The sequence below is a fragment of the Zosterops lateralis genome (genome assembly GCF_965231275.1).
Source record: "Zosterops lateralis genome assembly, chromosome: 5".
NCBI classification, from domain to species: domain Eukaryota; kingdom Metazoa; phylum Chordata; class Aves; order Passeriformes; family Zosteropidae; genus Zosterops; species Zosterops lateralis.
The window spans coordinates 24,368,185-24,386,980 of record NC_139766.1 but is presented as its reverse complement, the minus strand read 5'-3'; the positions used below and the strand labels follow the sequence as shown (position 1 = coordinate 24,386,980).

General features: G+C 39.9%; 2 protein-coding genes across 7 annotated transcripts in view; one reads left to right on the top strand and one right to left on the bottom strand.

Annotated features, from left to right (window-relative positions):
• ATP8A1 (ATPase phospholipid transporting 8A1) overlaps window positions 1–1,403 on the top strand; it is a 96,718-nt gene extending 95,315 nt beyond the window's left edge. For all 6 annotated transcript variants that reach the window (XM_083861739.1, XM_083861738.1, XM_083861737.1 and 3 more), the window contains one exon: window positions 112–1,403. In XM_083861739.1, coding sequence (XP_083717865.1) covers window positions 112–209 — 98 coding nt within the window. In that variant the 3' untranslated portion in view covers window positions 210–1,403. The remainder of the gene's footprint in view (window positions 1–111) is intronic.
• A 7,061-nt stretch (window positions 1,404–8,464) lies between these two features.
• Window positions 8,465–11,180, bottom strand: SHISA3 (shisa family member 3). Its single transcript, XM_083861848.1, has 2 exons — window positions 10,788–11,180; window positions 8,465–9,940 (listed from the first exon to the last, which is right to left on the bottom strand). Exons 1-2 carry the CDS (start codon window positions 11,080–11,082, stop codon window positions 9,489–9,491), a joined length of 747 nt encoding a protein of 248 aa, XP_083717974.1. The 5' UTR covers window positions 11,083–11,180; the 3' UTR covers window positions 8,465–9,488.
• Between the last annotated feature and the right edge of the window lie 7,616 nt (window positions 11,181–18,796).

Sequence of the window (18,796 nt, the reverse complement as noted above, 5' to 3'; positions counted from 1 at the left end):
AAAGAGGCTTATTCCCTTCTATGCACCTTTGTTAAGTTGCTTTCATTAAAGCTTTAAAAAAATAAAACCGATAAAAGCTTAACTTATTTTTATTTTGCTTTATATCTGCAGATGGCTATGCCTTCTCTCAAGATGAAAATGGAATTGTTTCCCAGTCTGAAGTAATAAGAGCTTACGATACCACAAAGCAAAGGCCTGAGGAATGGTGAAGGAACACAGCTGGAGATTTAGGCCTTACTTGTTACTTTTGTGAGACAGGCTACTAGATCTTTGCTGGAAGTGCAACCATGGTCCAGTTATCAGACATTGAAGGATCTATGATGGTCTTGTTCCATAAAGTTTGGATTTGTATTCAGTAGACATAAGCACTGTGCAACTATACTGTAACACACCATCTCTAAATTTTTAACAAGTATTTGCTTAGCCTTTGTAAACAGATTGGAATTTACCTTGTATCTTGCCAGCTTGCTTATTTTACAATGAAATTGAATCAATACTGGTCATATACTAGAAGGGCAGTGGTCAGATTGTTAAACATTCTTTACATTGACAGATCAACTAGCATCTGTGAAGGTTTTTAAGTGTTAATATATTTAAATACAGTTGATAACAAGCCTTTGATTTCAACAAGTGCTGAAAAAAACCCAGTATCTTAATGGTGTTAATTCACCTTCTTTAAGAAAGATTTTGAGTCAACATGCTCATAGATGTTTGTGTCAAACTAACTTAAAAACATTTGCCAAAGAAGTTCCATAAATGTTTTCTGTTAGAAACAATTTGAAAGGAATCTATCTTCAGTCCTGATTTCAGAACTGCATGCTTGAGTCTCCATACTTGAGGAGAAAGTACAGTGAGTCTAATTTGAGTGGCCTTTTTGGCATTTGCTTTCAAAACTGCAAGTCTTTGCACCTTTGGCCTTATATAAGCTTTCCCCTTATTTTCATTTAGTATTGCATATGTTGAATATGGCTGCCAACTTGTATAATGAAGTACACATAATACTTTGTTCAATTTTTAAGAATTGCTCTGCCTTACTTCCCTCTAGCAAACTTAATTATTTTTGTGATGCTTAGTTGTATCTGCTTATACTGTAGGTTCAAAAGAAAGTTTGTTTAAACTTATTTTTTAAAATTAATCAAATTTTCAACATTTTTATACTAAGATTATTTGAAATGCATACATTGAAATACAGAGCAAAGCATGCCCTTCACTAGTCTGTGGTATGTACTGGTTTATTTGCACTAAAGGCACTTCTTATAAAGGTGTGAAATACATTGCAGCAGTCTCTTTAAAACTTATTGGTCATGCAGAACACTTATATACTCTCACATTTAATTAAAATTGAGAGGAAGTGACTGCAGAAAAAGATACACACCTGGTATGAGGGCGAAAAAAAAAAAGGGAGGTATTAAATGAGAATATTGTGATACATTCTTTAAGTAGTTATACCTTGTATTTCTCAACTTACCATCCAACAACCACCAGGTTTCAAGCTAAGAAAAGCTACTTGAACTTTAAAATTTAGTTAAATCTTGCAACTCTTTCGTCCATGTTAATTCTGGGTTTAAATGCCACCATAATTACATTTAAAATACAATTTTCTATAGTAGCAGTTTGTTTTATTGTTAAGTAAATTTTTGTGCATTACATAGGACTGATCTCTTTTCTCTTTCAATGGAGATCAACCAGATGGGAAAACAGAACAATATCCCCAGTGATCTGTTAAATTAAGTATTTCCTTTTTGCTCTCCAAACCATAACAAGTCATCCAGTCCCATCTTTTCTCTGTCCTCCTTCATTTTTCATGTGCTTACTAAAGGTGACTTTACCTTCTTGCCTTTCGTCTAGCTAAACACTTAACGTAATTAATCTCACTATCCAAATTTCTTATTCTCCATTCTAAGAGAAATTTAACAATACACAGAGAAAGCCCAACAAAAGGCACTATATGAGAGAACATATTTAGGAAGGTGTATCAGTGGGAAGGCAGTCTGCATTTCATATGTGTGTTACACAGTGTCTTCCTCTCACTTGCCCGGAGTGATCTTTGACCAGAAAGCCCAGGGACAAAGGGAACGTATCCCACTAAAAACAGTACTGCCAGTCAGTCAGTCATGCAGACAAGAACTGCCTTCAGAAAAGCCATTGCAGGCATAGATAAATAGATGGATCAATATGGGAGGGCCAAATCACTTGACCTAAGGCAAGAAAAAATTTGGGGGCATGCCCCTTTCCTAAAATTGGGATCCCTATTTTCTGTCATCCAAGAGACAATGACCAACTTCCAGACATTTCTGAAATTAACCATGAGGCTGTTATTCCTTTATAATCTTTCAGTGTACTTAACTTGTGTAAGATTACTCTACACGTACTCTCTTCATGGGCAATTTTTTTTCTGTTCTAATTGGTTGACTTGCTAATTTTGCAGATACAGATTAGAATACATTGTGAAATATATACAGTGAGATATTTACACGATCTCTTATTCTTCCTATGAAATAAAATTGTCTTACCATTGTAATACAGCTTGAAGAAAACAACACACAGTACATCCCAAATTAATGACCTTAAAAAGAAAAAGAGTGACTGAAACACCTCTAAGATCCTAAATTTAGACTAATTTAAAGGTTTGTGACATAATCTTATCCCAGCATTTCATGCTTACATCTTTTCAGAATTTAAAGTAGTATTTTGCAAAGTGCATTTTTTTACTACTTTTGGTGACTTTTTCTCCTGTCTCTGTACTTTTTCTGATAATTAGTTGATGAAAGATACCACTTCTTAAAAATAGCAAAAAAGACAAATGTGGCAAAAATGGTGGGTTTTGACTGCTCACACAATTCCGTTTTAAAATATAAGATTATCTTAGCTATGTGTGCCCATTTTTAAATCAGGCCAAGTATACAATATGCACTTTATTTTCATGTTAAGTACAGAGTATTATAATCTATTTCCATCCTGTTAGTATGTCATATCTTTGTCAAAATAAGGGGACTCTGCTGATGTTTGTTTAAAGGGAGAAAAAAAAAAAAAAAAAAACCAGTTGAGGCAGAAATGCTCATAATGCTCATAACAATGCCTCTGTTCTGTTTTAAAATTCAAAAGTGCATTAAATAGAGAGTTCACATGGACTTTTCCATCTGTTGTGCACTGCAAGTTAGTATTAAAAATTTCCATCTAAAAAATGAACCTGTGCCACTAAAAAATCGGGTATCTTATATAAATACTTTTGCTTGATTATTTTTAAATATATACATACATATATATATATAAATTATTCAAAAGAATAACGGGAAAAAATTTTAACAAACCTATTGACAGTTTGTATCTGGAATTTTTTCTTGCCATTTCCTAATTTTACACATATTTTTGCAAAGCAATTTCAACAGATTTATACTTAGTCATCATTCTATTTGTATAAAAAAATAAATTAAATATTTTGAAACACTAAGAGATAGCTGATGATTCCTATATGTCCACATGCATCCATAAAATTCACCTTGTGACAAAGATGAGCATTAAGTGTCTTAAGATGCATATCATGATATTTGAACCCATCTTGAATGATGAGTAATTTGGAATATGTGTTAAATTTAAGGAGAAAAGTTTTTTTTTCCCTTTTTTTTCTTGTGTATTGTGTAAAAGCAGTTGTAGTTCTGATGAATTTATCATTCTGTCTGCATGAGGCACTATTTCTAAGTGTTCTGAGGCAATGCATGGTGGTTGTTGATCCCTGTTTTTTAATGCCTTCGTTAAAAGTCTGCTCATAATATATTGAGAAGCTAGTGCTGTGTAAGCAAATGAGTTTGTCAGTTCAGCTTCCTTGGTACTGGATGTTTTCACTGGTAACAAAACTCAACAAATGACTTTCTCCTTCCCCCTCTCTGCCCTCGCTCCCCCAGTTTCCTTGCTGTTAACCAATAGATCTTTATTAAACAAAGGAATATTTTAGCATTCCAAGCCTGGTTCTTGCTTATGCAAACCACTACTCATATGGGGTTCAACTGGACTGCTTCTGAGTATAAGGACTAATCATCTGAGCAATGATGTGCAAAGTTGGGCACTTTTGAGGGGTGATACTGAAATAAAAGTATTTCCATGTAGAGTGTGATTTGTAATTGCAAAGCTGTGACCAGAGCAAGTTGTTGGTTTTGGCTTTCTTTTTAAGTCACATTTTATGGTGTTTCTTTCATGTGGCATAGAAGCCATAAATGCATTAATATTGTTTTTCTACTTCAACAAAATTTTTCATTACGATTTTCAGTGTTTGATATGTGTGAACCGCTGCAGAAAGCGGTCAGTCTGAAACAGCGAAATTTGCATTCAAGATAAAGTTGAGGTTTTACAGCTCCACTAAGCCATTACTACTGAAACTCTTGTGGAAATTATGAAGCTGCATGAATGAAGACTTTTTGACTCAGTGTTTATAGTAGTTTCTCAGGTTTAGTTTTAACTGGATGTTAAATGCACTGTGTTTTTTTAAATAGTTCTTTTAGTAACACATTCAGTTCTATGCAGTGTTAAATGTCATTTGGCATTTGGTGAATGTGCATGTTTTGAACTGCAAATTTTAAATGTTTTGTCTTCTAATTGTTAAAAAATGAATAAACTTTGCCATTAAATTAAAAAGCTTTGTTGACTTGATTGGTTGGAAATGCTAGGGGGATTACTTTCAGAGGAAAACACATCTCTGTTCTTGAGTTTGAATTCTTTAAAGTGAGACATACCAGAAACAGTATTTCACAAATATCATAGAGTTCTTACATTTTTTAAGGTAAAGTGAAAAAGTAGAAAATTGGTTTAAGGTTTGTTGGTTTGATTTTCTTTGAACACATATTTTGAGATGTTGTTTTCAGTCCTCGTGTGAAGTCCAGAAAAGTTTTAGAAAAAAAAACAAGAACAAAAAACCACAAGGAGCACAGGAGTTTGCAATTTAGTGACTTCCAGCCAAGCCCTAATGTATGCTGGTGTTGATTACCTATTTTGAAAGAGAAGTATGCAGTACAAAAATTATAAGAGTAAGGATAAGGAAATGTCATGTCTCTTTTCAGACAACAGTGGTAAATACTGTATCCTTTGGCTTTGACAATAGCTGGTATTTCTTTCCTCTAACAGAGCCTACCACTGAAAAAAATCAATATATCTAAACGTTAACTGAGTTTTGGTAGTAGATGGGTGACTGATTTTTTATATATTTACACACTAGACAGTGAATTTATTTTGTATTCTGCCCAAGCAGGTTCGATAATACATGCATCTTAGATGGTGCTAGTTTCAGAAGTTCCAGTCTGTAGTAGCAGAGCTGATGTAAGAATATTCCACCTCATAATATTTTACCACTTCTATTATACTGGCAGTCATGAGGCCATTGAAATTATTCAATTTATAATCCAGTTTATAATGATCCAGGCTCCCTTTTCAAATCCTTTCCGTTCTTTCTTACAGCAAACATTATTTTTAAGCTAAAATCATTTCGCTAATCTGATTTACACTACAGCCCCCTGAATTTGCACAAGTCATAGGTGGAAAGAATAAAAAGAACAGAAAGGCATTTCCTTGTCTGCCTTTGCTAATGAAAACAGGATAGCATGGAATTACAGCCTCAGTGTAACTGTGAGTCAAAAACTTTATGTGATATTGTGGAGCAGTGGCTGCCTCAAAAGCAGATGCTTTGATCAGAGTTCAAGTCCAGACAGCACATTGCAGTAGGCAGCAAAAGAGCACTGAAAACCAACTTCATCTCCTTAATGTTCCTTAATGTCCTTATGTCAAGCTGTAGCTGAGCAGTAATGACAAAATACTTCTGAAATTGCCACCTTTTTTTTTTTTTTTTATTCCAGTGGGATTAGTATTACAAATAGATTAGTATTACAAATAATCCGTAAGTTTACATAGCCACATGCTGTAGTGCTTACCTAGATTCAAACAGAATCCTTCAGACATTCTTGCAAGTATTTGTAATGTTTTTCCTAGCACTGGAAAGTCTTGATGCATTTTGGAGATACACACTTCAGAATCCCAAATTGTGGAAGCACAAAACAAATGGCATGTCACTATTGCTCATTATCCACAGAATGCTTGGGTTTCATCTAAGTCATTACCAGTTAATGGCAATCAAAGCATGTGTTGCATTGTGTGTAAATGACAGTAATCAATTTAATGAGTGTGAATATTCATTGATTTTGATTTTAGATCGGTGTAGCGCTAGTAAAAGGAGTATGAACTGAGTTCAGAACTCCAAAAGAAATAGTTAAATCTACTTTGTTAACATGGCAGTAAAGCAGGTACTGCCTGTAAATGTTACTTCTGATAGCAAGCAATTGCTTTCAGTTCAAGCATACTTCCAGCCCTTCAAACCATTTCATTAGTCATTAAAGTACTATCATAGTGTCATTTCTGTTCTGTCTGCAAGTTTTAGGAAAATTTCCTGTTCCTATAAATCATAGGAGTATCTAGTGCCAAAAGGCTCTTTTCCATTATGGAGGAAATTCAGCATCCTTGCCTGCACACCAAATCCATCTGGGTCAGAAACTACTGGCACAGGCAAAAGCATTTCTATCCATGGGTTGTATTCCGGCCTCCTCCTTTCCTCTCCCTTCAGCTATATAGGTCACTGCTACTGTAGCTACATGAACAATGTTAGATTTTTTTTTTTAATTATAGTTTCTTCTCTGTCTATTTGCGCATGGTGTGTAATCCCCACCTCTGCTTTTTTACAGTAGCCTAGTTCAACTATTTTAACTACACCCGATCTTTCCCACCCCAAGAACTACATCTGCAGGATTTGTTGCAGTCTGGCTACTGATCTGTGATGTACTTAGCACTCTATAAACTTACAGACTTACACAAGTCTGATTCAATGAAAGTATCCCTGTGTGTCAAGTTCTTCTACTATTCTATGAGAACAAACCCATTATGCAGCATCAGGGGAAGAAAGGGAGTAGCTCAGAGGGGTCTTCCCTGCTAGGCTGAGGTTCTTGCTACATGGCAAACTTCACAGCTCTCCTTAGGCTGAATAATCATTAAAATCTAAGGCTGTATGCAAGTGTAGCAAAAATCTGTCCCTATGTTAAAGTATTACTAACTGACTACAGAGCCCTCTGAGGCCATCACAGTGTAGCAGCATGGACTGTATAGCACCAAACGGTAACGGGCAGCGACTGAGCCAAACTCACAACTTTGCTGTGTACAGTTTTTCTTTAAAGAAAACGCTGAACTTCAGCCACTCACCACCTGTGTCAGTGGCTCTGATGACTAATCATTCCTTAAAGGTACATAAATTGCACCTTCTTAGTTAAAAGTGATCAAGTTTCTGGTTTCAGAATGGGTCTGTGTTGCCTTCCTTTACTAAATAAAGATTTCTTCTAGTTGGAGATTTACTATAATTTATAAAAATGTACAGTTGAATTGGTTTGCTGTTTCTGCTGTATAAAGGAGTGATTAGCTCATCTTACAGTTTGCTTCTGAACGAGACAGCTGATACCTCTTGAAATATTCTATGATTATTCAAAAAAATTACTTGACTAATTCCCATTCATAGACATTCAAAATATGCAGTGAAGAGTCCTATGAAACCTCATCAAAGGCAAGCAAAAATCTTCTTGCCTCCTTCCTTGAAGATTGTTTCTACAATAAAACAACAGGCCAGAACACTTACTTGCAAGTAATTTCCTGAATACTCAAAATCTAATTTTTAGTATCTTGAAAAACATATACACAGCTGTGTATCGTGACAGGGATTGTAATTAATGATTACAGCATTCAAGCTAGAACCTATTACTTAAAACTTCTCTTCTGCTTAGTACTTCTCTTTCTGCTTAGAAACTGCATTTCTAGCAGTAATGTCGGCTGGATTATAATGCTAATTGTGCGATAAAAAAACTTACTAAAAGAGTTATTTTAAAGTGTTTTTGTCGTAGCTACTGATGCTAGATATTTGCTATGAAAAAAATATTCAACTCTTAAGAATGAACCAATGAAGCTTCTCTAAACTACTTGTTAAACAGGTCAGCTAAAATGTACTTCAACAGATCCTACACACAGGGAGTTTGAGGCTGATAAAATAGGAAAGCTCAGCCTTCGATATTGTAGATTCTGACCCACAGAATGACTTCATTTTTTCACAAAAATAAGTATACAGAGAAGCTCTTTAATGACTGCATTTTTTTTCTTGTGTATTTTCCATTTACTTACTGCATGTATTTGGTTTAGATGTTTTTCTTCTTCCATTTGGTTTGTTGGTTTACTTAGGTGAAGGAATGTAGAAGGGCAAACAGAATTTATTCCTAGTGCAGGATGTTTAATCTAAAATACCCAACTAATCAGTGTCATTTTCACCACTTTTTCATCACAGCTGCATGTAAAAAACATACATTAATCTATTTGTTATATAGTCAGAATTTTATATGATACTAAATCTGCACAACAGGTGCAGTTAAAGTTGTAAATAATTTTAATAGCAGAATAAACTATTTTAGCAGGAAAAAATACAGAAGAGTTACATCAACCAAATTCAACAAACACTACCTGTACAGAGTCATACTGATGACACAACATTTCAACTACACAGTTTATTGGTAATTTTTTGTGTGTGTTACTACTAAATAATTAGTGATGTCAATGCTGTAAATACATTTTAAATTACAAACTTGTCTTTACATTTTATACATGGCTAATTTTACAAGCAGAACTTCATGATCAGTTTGTCCAACTTACACTTGCTGAGCAAAAGGTGACAATAAATACTTCCCTCTGAAGAATGCTTTAGTAGGACACTATTTTTAGAATTTTATGTGGAGAAGTTATTGGTGATATTGCTGAATACATTCTGCTTTCCTCATAGATAATTTGGCTATGTGGGACTGTCAGATCTTCAACTAGCCTAATTAGTACTAGTTTTATCTACCATCGTTAAAGTTTACTAATACAAGTATGCAGTGTAAGTTCAGGTAGGTTATGTATATTTTTAAAAACCTCCACATTCTGATATCTAATGAAATTCTTCCTCTTACTTTCATTGCTCATGGAAGTGGTAAGCAGTCAGATGTTTTCAAGCATCCTCTTTAGTAAGTATCACTCCTCTATTACTTCTCAGGCTTATTGCTGCTTTACAGAACTAGTCTGATTATTATCAGTGGAATGCAGCCACTGTTTGTTAACTAAGTTAACAGCATTAGGGGTAAAATGTCATTTATGACACTGAGTACCTTTGTCCCAGCATGGTTCTTTTACTTGTCTCTGAACACATTCTGCACAAATTAGGCAGAGCAGTCCAGTTTTAGAGCAACCGTTTGCAGTGTTTTACAGTTCCTCTATATGTGTGATCCAAGTTTGGGAAATGCAGTCTCAAGTGAGACCCCTCACTTTTCAAGGGCAACTCACCCACAGGAACAGTTCTGACTTCTGCAGCCACAGAGCACATCAGTGTGACACCCAACAGCAGCAGTGCCTGTGGTTGCAAAGGCTGCATTACTTCTTCACAACTTCTTTCAGCTCTGAGTAAAATCAGAGCAGCTCTTCCCAGCCAGGGCAGGCTCTGGCTGGAGAGGATACCCAAAGTATGGCGGGGACACCAGAAATCCTGATGGCTGGGTCAGGTGCACTGTGTGGGGGCTCTGGAAGCAGCCAGATGTGTATGGTGGAGGTGAGGAGGCCACAAGGCACCCTGGCTCTGCCCGGGGGAAGGAGAACCTGCGAACAGAGCTGCCGGTGGAACTGGAACTTGTTGCCGTGCTGGACTGCCGGGATGGCGTCCTGAAGCTTGTGGAGGGCAAGATCATGGGAAGAGTCTCAGTCTGATAACTCCGCAGAGAAAATCGTATTGGCTGTGATGGTTGTTTAGGTCTTAAACATGTGCAACAATAAACTGCTACCAGCGAGCCCACGATAATGAAGGCAATAAATATTGATCCAACAATGAGGAATGGAACGTAGATTGGTTCTGGGAGAGAAAGAAGAAGAAAACCCATGTAAATTAGCCCACTTAAGTAACGGGTCTTCTGTGTAGAAATAAACTCCATAATGTTTATGAAGCCCCACATGATTTCAGTCCCAATAACATACCAACCTGCTCAGAAGACAGAACACCATTATCATTGGAACAAAATCAGAGTTTAAACCCTGTAGATTCCAGCAAAACTTTCTTTCTCTTAACAGTTTTAATAGTTACTAAAGGTAAAAGCTGTTTACATCGTGTCCCATTCTTGTTAAGTACAGCTCAAGAATCTCACTCCTCTCCCCCTCCCTCATCCCCCAAATCGCCGGGACTGCCCAGTGTAACAGCCTGAATCTGCAGGCGAAGCTCAAACGCTGCACATGCTGGTAAATCGCTTCCTTTACTATGGCAGAAGCGCAGAACGTGTGAATTAGGAAACCCGTCTCCGTATGCGCTGCCGGATTTCTTTTGTTTGGGAAACTGAGGGCCACTCGCACGGCGCGGCTGAGCACAGGGGCCACTCGCACCTCCGGGGGCAGCCAAGTTAGACAGACACAGCAGAATTTGCCGATGCGAACTTAAAACACAAGCGGTCCTTGCAGTCAGGAGGGATGCTGCCGCCGGTGCCCCGGGAGCGGAGCGGCGGGCCCCGGGCTCCCCGGGCTGCCGGTGTGTCCCGGCCGGGGCCGCCCCGCAGCCGCACCCCCCGAGCCGCCGCCCGGGCGCACCTGGAGCCGCGCCCGCCCCCAGCCCACCCGCCGGGACGGGACACGGACCCGCAGCCGCCGCTCGGCCCGGGGGATGCTCCGCGGGACCGTCTCCCCCCGCCTGGGGACCGCGGCCGGGCACTCACGGGCGGTGACTGCCGGCTCCGAGGGCTCCCGGTCGTTGGTGCAGCCGCCCTGCTCCAGGCGAGCCTCGGCGGCGGCGCAGCAGTAGCGCAGGGCGCAGGAGCCGCAGCAGATGGTGGCGGCCGCCGTGTCGAAGCCCTCGGGGCACTGGAAGCCCTCGTGGTAGCCCCCCTGCCCGTCCACCCAGCCGTGGCAGTACTCGCCGCCGCCCGGCTGGCCCCCGCCGCCGCCGCCCAGCAGCCCCAGCAGGAGGCAGCGCAGCAGCAGCCGCAGCAGCGCCCGCCGCCGCCTCGCCATCGCCGCCCGACCGCCCCGACGGGGCGCGCAGGGGGCGGCCCCGGGGGCCGTGCGGGGCCTCCTGCGCCGCGCCCGGGGCTGGGGGCAGCTCCCACTGCACACACCCCCTCACACACCCTCACACACACACCCTCAACGCAACCCTCACACACACACACACACACACACACGCACACACACACGGTCCCTCCCCCGCCGCTCACCTGCCGCCTCGGCCCCGCCGCCCCCGCGGCATCGCCCGCACCTTCTGGGCCCGGCCCTGCGGCCCGGCGGGTCCGCTCTGTCCCTGCCGGTCGGACGGGCCGGGCGGAGGGAGTGAGGCTGCGGCCACAGCAGCGTTCGCTTCCCAAGGGCTTCTTCCTCTGGGCAGGCTGTGCCCGGCCCCGCCGGAGCAGGGCTGAGCGGGGTGCGGGCACCTCCCGTCCCACAGCCATGGCACCCTCACTGCCCACCGCCCCGAGCGGACGGGTCTCTGCGCTGGCGATTTGTTAAAGCAGCCCTGCGCTTCCAAGGGTTAAAAACCCAAGTACAGCTTATGATTTATTACAAAGACATTTTGCTTTTTAACCTGTTTCCCTTCCTCAATAGTTTTTATGTGCAAAGATATAAGAGCGTATCCCCAGAAGATTTATAGCCTCTGTTAGTCAAACACCAGGCCTGTCACCTCCAAAGGGAGAGAATGAGTGTGGGACTAGGGAGGAGGAACACGTCTCTTCATATAAGAATCCAATCCTTTTTCTGCTGGAAGAATAATAGCAAGTAACCAAGTGAAAACCACAAAAGGAACTTCTTATTCATTTATTCTGGAGGAAAAAACATTTTAAATGAACTGAGCAGATTTGGACTTCTGGTTCAAGCAAAGAAACATTTCTTTAAATGATGTCTCCCCTGTGTGCTATCTAAGAGGCACTCTTGCTCCAACAGTGGAAGTGCTTATGAAACTCATATTAAAGCTGTGCTGGACGAAAGAATGCATTTTTCCTGCATCTGAAACTTCCTGACGTCATTTACCGCTGGGGTATGAATATATATATCAGAGTCTGACCACTTGTCCAACATTTTGAATGCCCATGTCGCTAATTTCCAAAGTTGGCGAGTTTAGTCAAACAAAAGGAACAAAGTGTGCTGTGTACCAGCAATAAAACTGTGCACTCAGAACCATCTATCAAGACTTTAGACTTCCGGCCAACTCCTAAATACTGTCCACAAGCACTATACTTGTGGGCTTTTTTTTAACTAATCTGTTCTCTTCCCCCCCCCCCCCCCCCCCCCCCCGACCCGTTTTTTCCTGTTTTGATTTCTGTATGTATAACCAGTACCACCAACTCGGAAAAGCAAATTTTAAAAGTGCATAAATGAAAAATATTTTTCTTGGCTATTTAACAGATATGGCTATAGAAATAACAAAACTAGATACAAAAAAAAAAAATAGATTTTGAAAGCAAAAATGTGATATTCTGTCCTCTGCATTTCATTTTGAAATGATGATGTGAATTAAACTTTTACCAGCTGTCCTGACTACAAGTTCCTAGTTTTTATAAGCCAATGTTAAATATTAATACAGTTTTGCATTTACTTCACTGTGGTTTTAAAGCAAACATAACCTTCATGGAATGTTTCAAAATGTATGATTTTTAAAGGCCTAATCCAGTTTCCAGAAAGGTCAAAAGGAATCTCTGTGTTGACCAGGATGAGGCTTGGAGCAGGAACTCACTAAGGTCTTCATGGTGCAGCTAGTTTAGCTGTCTCAGGTGCAGAGGAAGGAGAAGCAACAGAGCCGTCCTCTCAAGTTTGCAGGAAAGCCTCATTTGGTAGGAGTCAATAAGTAAATATCTCACAGCTCATATGTTGATTTTGTTAATTAATTCATCAGCTTCCCAAAATTAAAAAAAAAAAAAAAAAAAAAAAAAAAAAAAAAAAAAAAAAAAAAAAAAGGTGGTCTGCAAAAAAGCTGCCTGAGATACAGAGGTATTTCAGATCCTAAGCTACCAGAGGAACTGCAGTGATGGGGTCCTGACTGGGGCACTGAGGAGGCTCCCAGCTAACAGCCATTAGGGTGACTTTGACTTGGGTTTATATTTCCTTGTTTGTTCCATCTCTAGTGCTTGGATTGTTATTAAAAATGTTTGTCTTTTTTTCCTTTAGGCAAAGGCTATTCTCTGCTCCCCTCTGGTGATAGCAGCTGTACAGGGCCTCCTACAAATGGGCACAATTAACCTTTTCTTTATTTCAATCTCAAATTTTTCCATCCTGCAAGAAAATTCTTTTAAGATTTTCTTAAGTATGGGTTTGCAAGTGTGATTGGTTTACTTTTGTGTGGGTAAATGGCATTTCAATAGCACAAGTGGATTTATCTCCCTCATACCAAATAAGTGAGCAGCAGATTTCAGGATTGATCCTCCAAACACTGCCAGCTTGGAAAGATTTGAGGATATATGAGTTTTCCTATAAACTGCTGAGGTCTTCAATGACTTCCTTGGTCTTTTTCCTTTCTCTGAAATATTGACACAGCTTGCAGAATGTGATGTGACTGTAGTGGAGGTGAACTGGATTGTTCTGACCTAGGCAGAAAAAACCTTTGTTCTGCTTCCTTTTCTGTAGAGGTACAGTTTGACATGCTAGGAGATTCATTTGCACTGATTTTTGCCATTTGCTTTGAACTAAATTCACAAATAATTAAGAATACAGGAAAAAACTCATGTAAACCGTTGCTGAACATCTTACATCTGCAGTTTGAGGACACTGGATGGCTCTGAGTAGCTTATTTTAGACTGGTTTTTGTTGGGTGATGTTCCTGCAACGTACCAGTGCTGACTTTGCTTATTATTAACTCCCAGCCAAAACCTTCCAGGGTCCAGGTGATGTGTCATCAACTTAGTTATGTCACATTAATTTTGAATCAGAATCATTGTTTTTAAAAGCTTGTATAGTTCTGATTGTTGTTGTTTATAAAGTTCAGTATTAAAATTATGAAGGTGAGATCAGTCATATAATAGGAAGAGAGATACTTAATTGTATTTTAAGGTGTTATTATTTACCAAGCTTTTTACTGTCTCCATAGCAAACCTGCAGGGAGAACACATTATAGTACTCTTCATCTGCTTCTATGCAAGATCAAACAATTTTTCTTAAATGACTTCTGAAATCAATGTCTCCCTGCACACAGTAATTACCTCACTACTCCCAAACAGATCAGCTGTAAACACAGATATTATAATCTTCCTAAACATATTCATATTTCCTAATAATAATTTTGCTGCATTCCGTTTTCTGGATTTGAGCTTTTTTTCTTGTTGTTGTTTTTTTCCCCTGATTTCACTATTATATTTTTGGAATTCTTTTGGACTATAAAGCAAGCCAGTGACCCATGAAGCTTTAGCATGAGAGCAAATCCTATTATCATTTCAAGCAGCCACTACCAATGTAAGCAAAGCCCCAGAACTTTGGCTTAGCTACTAGAGTCCAAGCAGAGACAAACATTCCCAAATAATGTCAGAGTTCTGTCTTGACTAGAGCAATGACAGATAGGCTCAGCTTATATCTTTCTTTATGGCCATATCTTGCAGGATCAGGCATTTCACCCAGCTCTTCATTACATTTTGTCTTTGATTTTGAGGAGTAAAAAAGGTCAAATTGAGCTACCAGCTTCTAATAGCATCCTGGTACAAGCAGATTACCCTTTAAAAATAAACCCAAAAGATTTTGCCACCTAAATTGCAAGCCCTTGAGCTATGTGATTTGCTTCATTATGCATATAAAGACTGTGTTGAATAAAGTCCTGTATGCTGCTCTCTAAAATAATATCCTTGTTCTTGGCTGGTTGTGAGAATGCTCTTCCTGCCACTGCCTTGCTGGGATAGCCACCTGCCAGTTCACAAGCATCCCTGTCACCTGCCAGGCCACACACGTGTCCCAGACTGGAAGGGCTGGCAGGAGTGCTGGGAGATGGCCCAGAACCAGCCCCACGTCCTAAGGAGGCTCCAGCTGCCTGGCTGCAGAGCCTCATCCTATTGCCTACATCAGCAAATTAAAACAGACCCGTGAAGCCCATAAAGTGCATTTTGGTTGACTGAATCAAGGGAAAATGTGCTTTTCTTCTTTCTTTTTCCTTGCTTCTTTTTCAGTATTCTTTTGTACTTTTCTGTTTTGGGCTGGAGGCTGCAGCTCTGACAGTGAACTTTTTATGATTTATTCCTGGGATTTGACCAGCACTGCATGGTTTTCCACCCCAGTCAGGAATATCACCATGTTTTCTGAAGTCTCTACAAAATGTTTGAAGGGTGAAGTTACATAAGCCAGCTGTTAAAGGCAGCACCACTTACTCTCACTCAACAGGTAACCATTGACAAAGCTGGTTACAGCTTGTGGAGAAAAACATAGAAGTCTGGTTATCTCAGCCTCATGACTGACAAAGTAAGTGAGATTAATCATAAGTGCCTTAGGGCTCACTCAAGAAGGAGAATGTTTGGTTACTGGTATCTTGATCCATGTGTATACATGTCACCGTAATGGTTCCTTATCTGAAGTGTGCAGCGCTGATAGGTAGAGGAGTTAGGATCAGACCTCAGGAGCCATCATTCTCCTCCTGGGACAGCAAGAGTAAAAGATATTTTTAAGCCAGCAATGCAACCATCCCTATTTGAGGAACATATTATCCCAGCTATCCCCATCTACCCTTTAGAAGATCATTCTTGCCTTACTTTTGAGCTCTACAGAGACCATGTCCTGAAAGATGATTTGGTTTTGGTTACATTCACTCATCACTCACGTGTGCTGAATGCATCTCCTCTGTACAACCACAGAGGTGTTCTCTATCTCCACATCCAGGGGGGACACTGAGAAGGAGAAAAGCAGGGACAGATAGGAATTTCTGATCTTACATTATGTGCAATTACCCTTTGTTCACTCCAGCTGTGACTAAAAACAGCCTGTCTTATGGCTAATTTTTGGTTTTCTGAAGAAGTGTTTAAATTACTTTTAAACCAGAAGTTCCTGTGCTTTTGAATTCAGAAACAAATTCTCCAAACAATTCTTGATTCTAAAAAAAAAGCTCAGTATGTAATTACACCAACTACTAGTAAAGCAAGAGCTAATAAAGCCCAAAATAAAAAGTAAAAAATAAAGTATAAAAATGACTGGGATTTATATTTCTAGCAGCTGTTTTCAAAGCACTGAACATGGGGAAATGTTTTGACAGCCAAAAAAAGATTGAATAATGGCCACATTTTGACCACTGTTTCACCTGAAAATTGTTACTCTATTGTGATTCATCATAGAGCTCCTGCTCTGTAACTTGCTGAGAAAAAAAGAGTTACTGCAAGTAAATAACCATACTTCCTAATAATCTTTACTGCTGCAGTCATTTTTAAACAGTACCAAGCTTACCAGCTAGAGGTGGAAAGCTCGGTATACTATTGCCAGGCAATTCCCTAATCCCCCAAAGAGTCACATTAATGAATAGTGCAACAGAAAGGTCAGAGGAGAGAGATAGCATCAGACCTGCCTTGCTCTGTAGCAGTGTGCATTTCTTGTTCCTTGAAACAGAATTAACGACCAAGAAAAAAGGTGAAAGGACATGAGAGAACATGATATTTGAGTGTAGAAAAGTGTAGAAAGAAAACGTGTTTAGAAGGGAATGAATAGAACTGGGTTTTTGGTTTTATTTTCACTCACACCAAGAAAAAAAATAGGAACAAATAAAAAGAAAAAAAAATGAATACATACCACTGCTTTTTCTTCAAAATAAATAATGCTGCATATGAGGGCACTGTTTCAATCCTTAACTGAGTGCCTAATAAACATATACCTAAATTTAAAAATATGCATTTTCCTTTTTTTGTTGTTGTTGCTGTTATGAAATTAAAGCATGAGAATAGCTGACAAATAATCCACAAAGAAATCTCCAAATGGACACATTATACCTTTAGCCTTAAGTAGGATACATCCTTCAAAGAACTAAGGGAGAGTTTGTTCTGTAGGATATATTAATATCTAGCACTAGTAGTTTTCTTATTACATATGAAAGTTGTACACAAATAACTCAAAGGCAATGGAGCCCCTGGATTTAAAACAGTAATTCTATTGTAGCACTAAACCTGGTAAACTAAACTGGTCCCATACCCTTGAATCAGCAACCAAAATATTTTTGTAGTGCAAACAGGAATTTAAAAAATGCTTTTATTACTGCTGCTACGAATTTATTGTGGGCATTAAATATCAACTCTCCAATGCTAACAACAAAGCCAAACTCTGCATCTTTGAACATGGGAGCATATCCCTCAGTTCCTCTGGCTCAGGTCCTCAGCACCTTCCTCAGGCTACATTTCACTGAGCTGAGGACCACCCATCCCGGTTTGTGTTGATATCATTGCATGTTTATAACATATAGTTGTGGGGGTTTCCATTCATTGGATTTGTCCTTTGCAGAATGGCCTCTTAATGCTCCCTACAAACAGCAGATTCCCCAAAGAACTTAAGACATTTCAGGTCTGAAGTAATTAGCATTTGGTGACATAAATTAGTTCTATATTTATGATAATCTAATCAGTGAATGACAGATTAGGTGAGATTAAAGACTGAGACCCATATTCTTTGTTCTGACTGCAGGTGGGTAGGATTTAAGGAAGAGCTCTACCTCCACTCCCACAGCCTAGGGCAAGTCAGGGGCCATGAGACTGGGTCACCTTGGTACCACTTGGAGTAGCCACAGAGCTGCTGTGCTCAAGTGCTTGTTGCTCCTGATATGCTGCATTTCCAGATCCTGAGCAAGATGGGTCCTGCCCACTCACCTAATCCAGTCTGGTCTCTGTGGCCATCCAGAGCTGGTTCAGGGGAAGTCAGAAGCCCTGCAGCAGTGCCACCTCCAGCTCCCCATGTAGTGAGCAGGCTGTTAGGCACAGGCTGTCTGCCCGAGCAGGATATGCACAGAGGAAGTATTTGGGGATCCTGTGCTGAAGTGCACTATCCTAAATTTTATCCAAACGAGATTTGTGTGCCGGAAAGATCTCTTATCTAGTGAGACCAATACACAGTCATTTAAAACTTTGGATCAGTAATAATTGGGGACTGGCTTTAACTCAAAGCCTAGAGCAGGCACACTAATACTCTTTTAAAAATATTTTGCTGGTAATTTTTTGATGGCAGCCAAACACTGAGCAGGTGTCTTCATTGGGCTGTCCTTTTCTCTGGAATAATACTGTGGACTGAAAGTCCTTTAAATAGAAGTCTGAATGTGCCTTTCTAAATGGTATTACCCTGCATTTGCAGGCACAGCATTTCATTTGCCTTTGTGTTGCTGTGATGGTTTAACCCCAGCTGCAGTTCAGCCTCTTGCAGGCACTCACACTGTTTTCAGCCCAAACCCAAAACACAGCCCTATACTGGCTACTCTGAAGAAATTAACTCTACTCTAGCCATAACAGCATGGTTACCCACTCATCTGATTCACTTAGGTCTTGTCACAATTCTCCAAACTCAGCTTCTCTATTTGAAGATGAAAGATCCCATGAGACATCCAAATGAGTTGGTGACTTACAAACTGGCTGCTGCCATCACCACAACCACAATGCAGTGGTGCCAGCAGAGTCTGCATTTGTGTCCCACAACAGTTCTACATGGAGCAACCTCTTCAGTCAGCAGCCTCTTCACCTCCCTTGCCTTAGCTGGAGAGATGACGTGACAGGCTCCTGTGTATGCTTCCCATGGCATCTTCCTT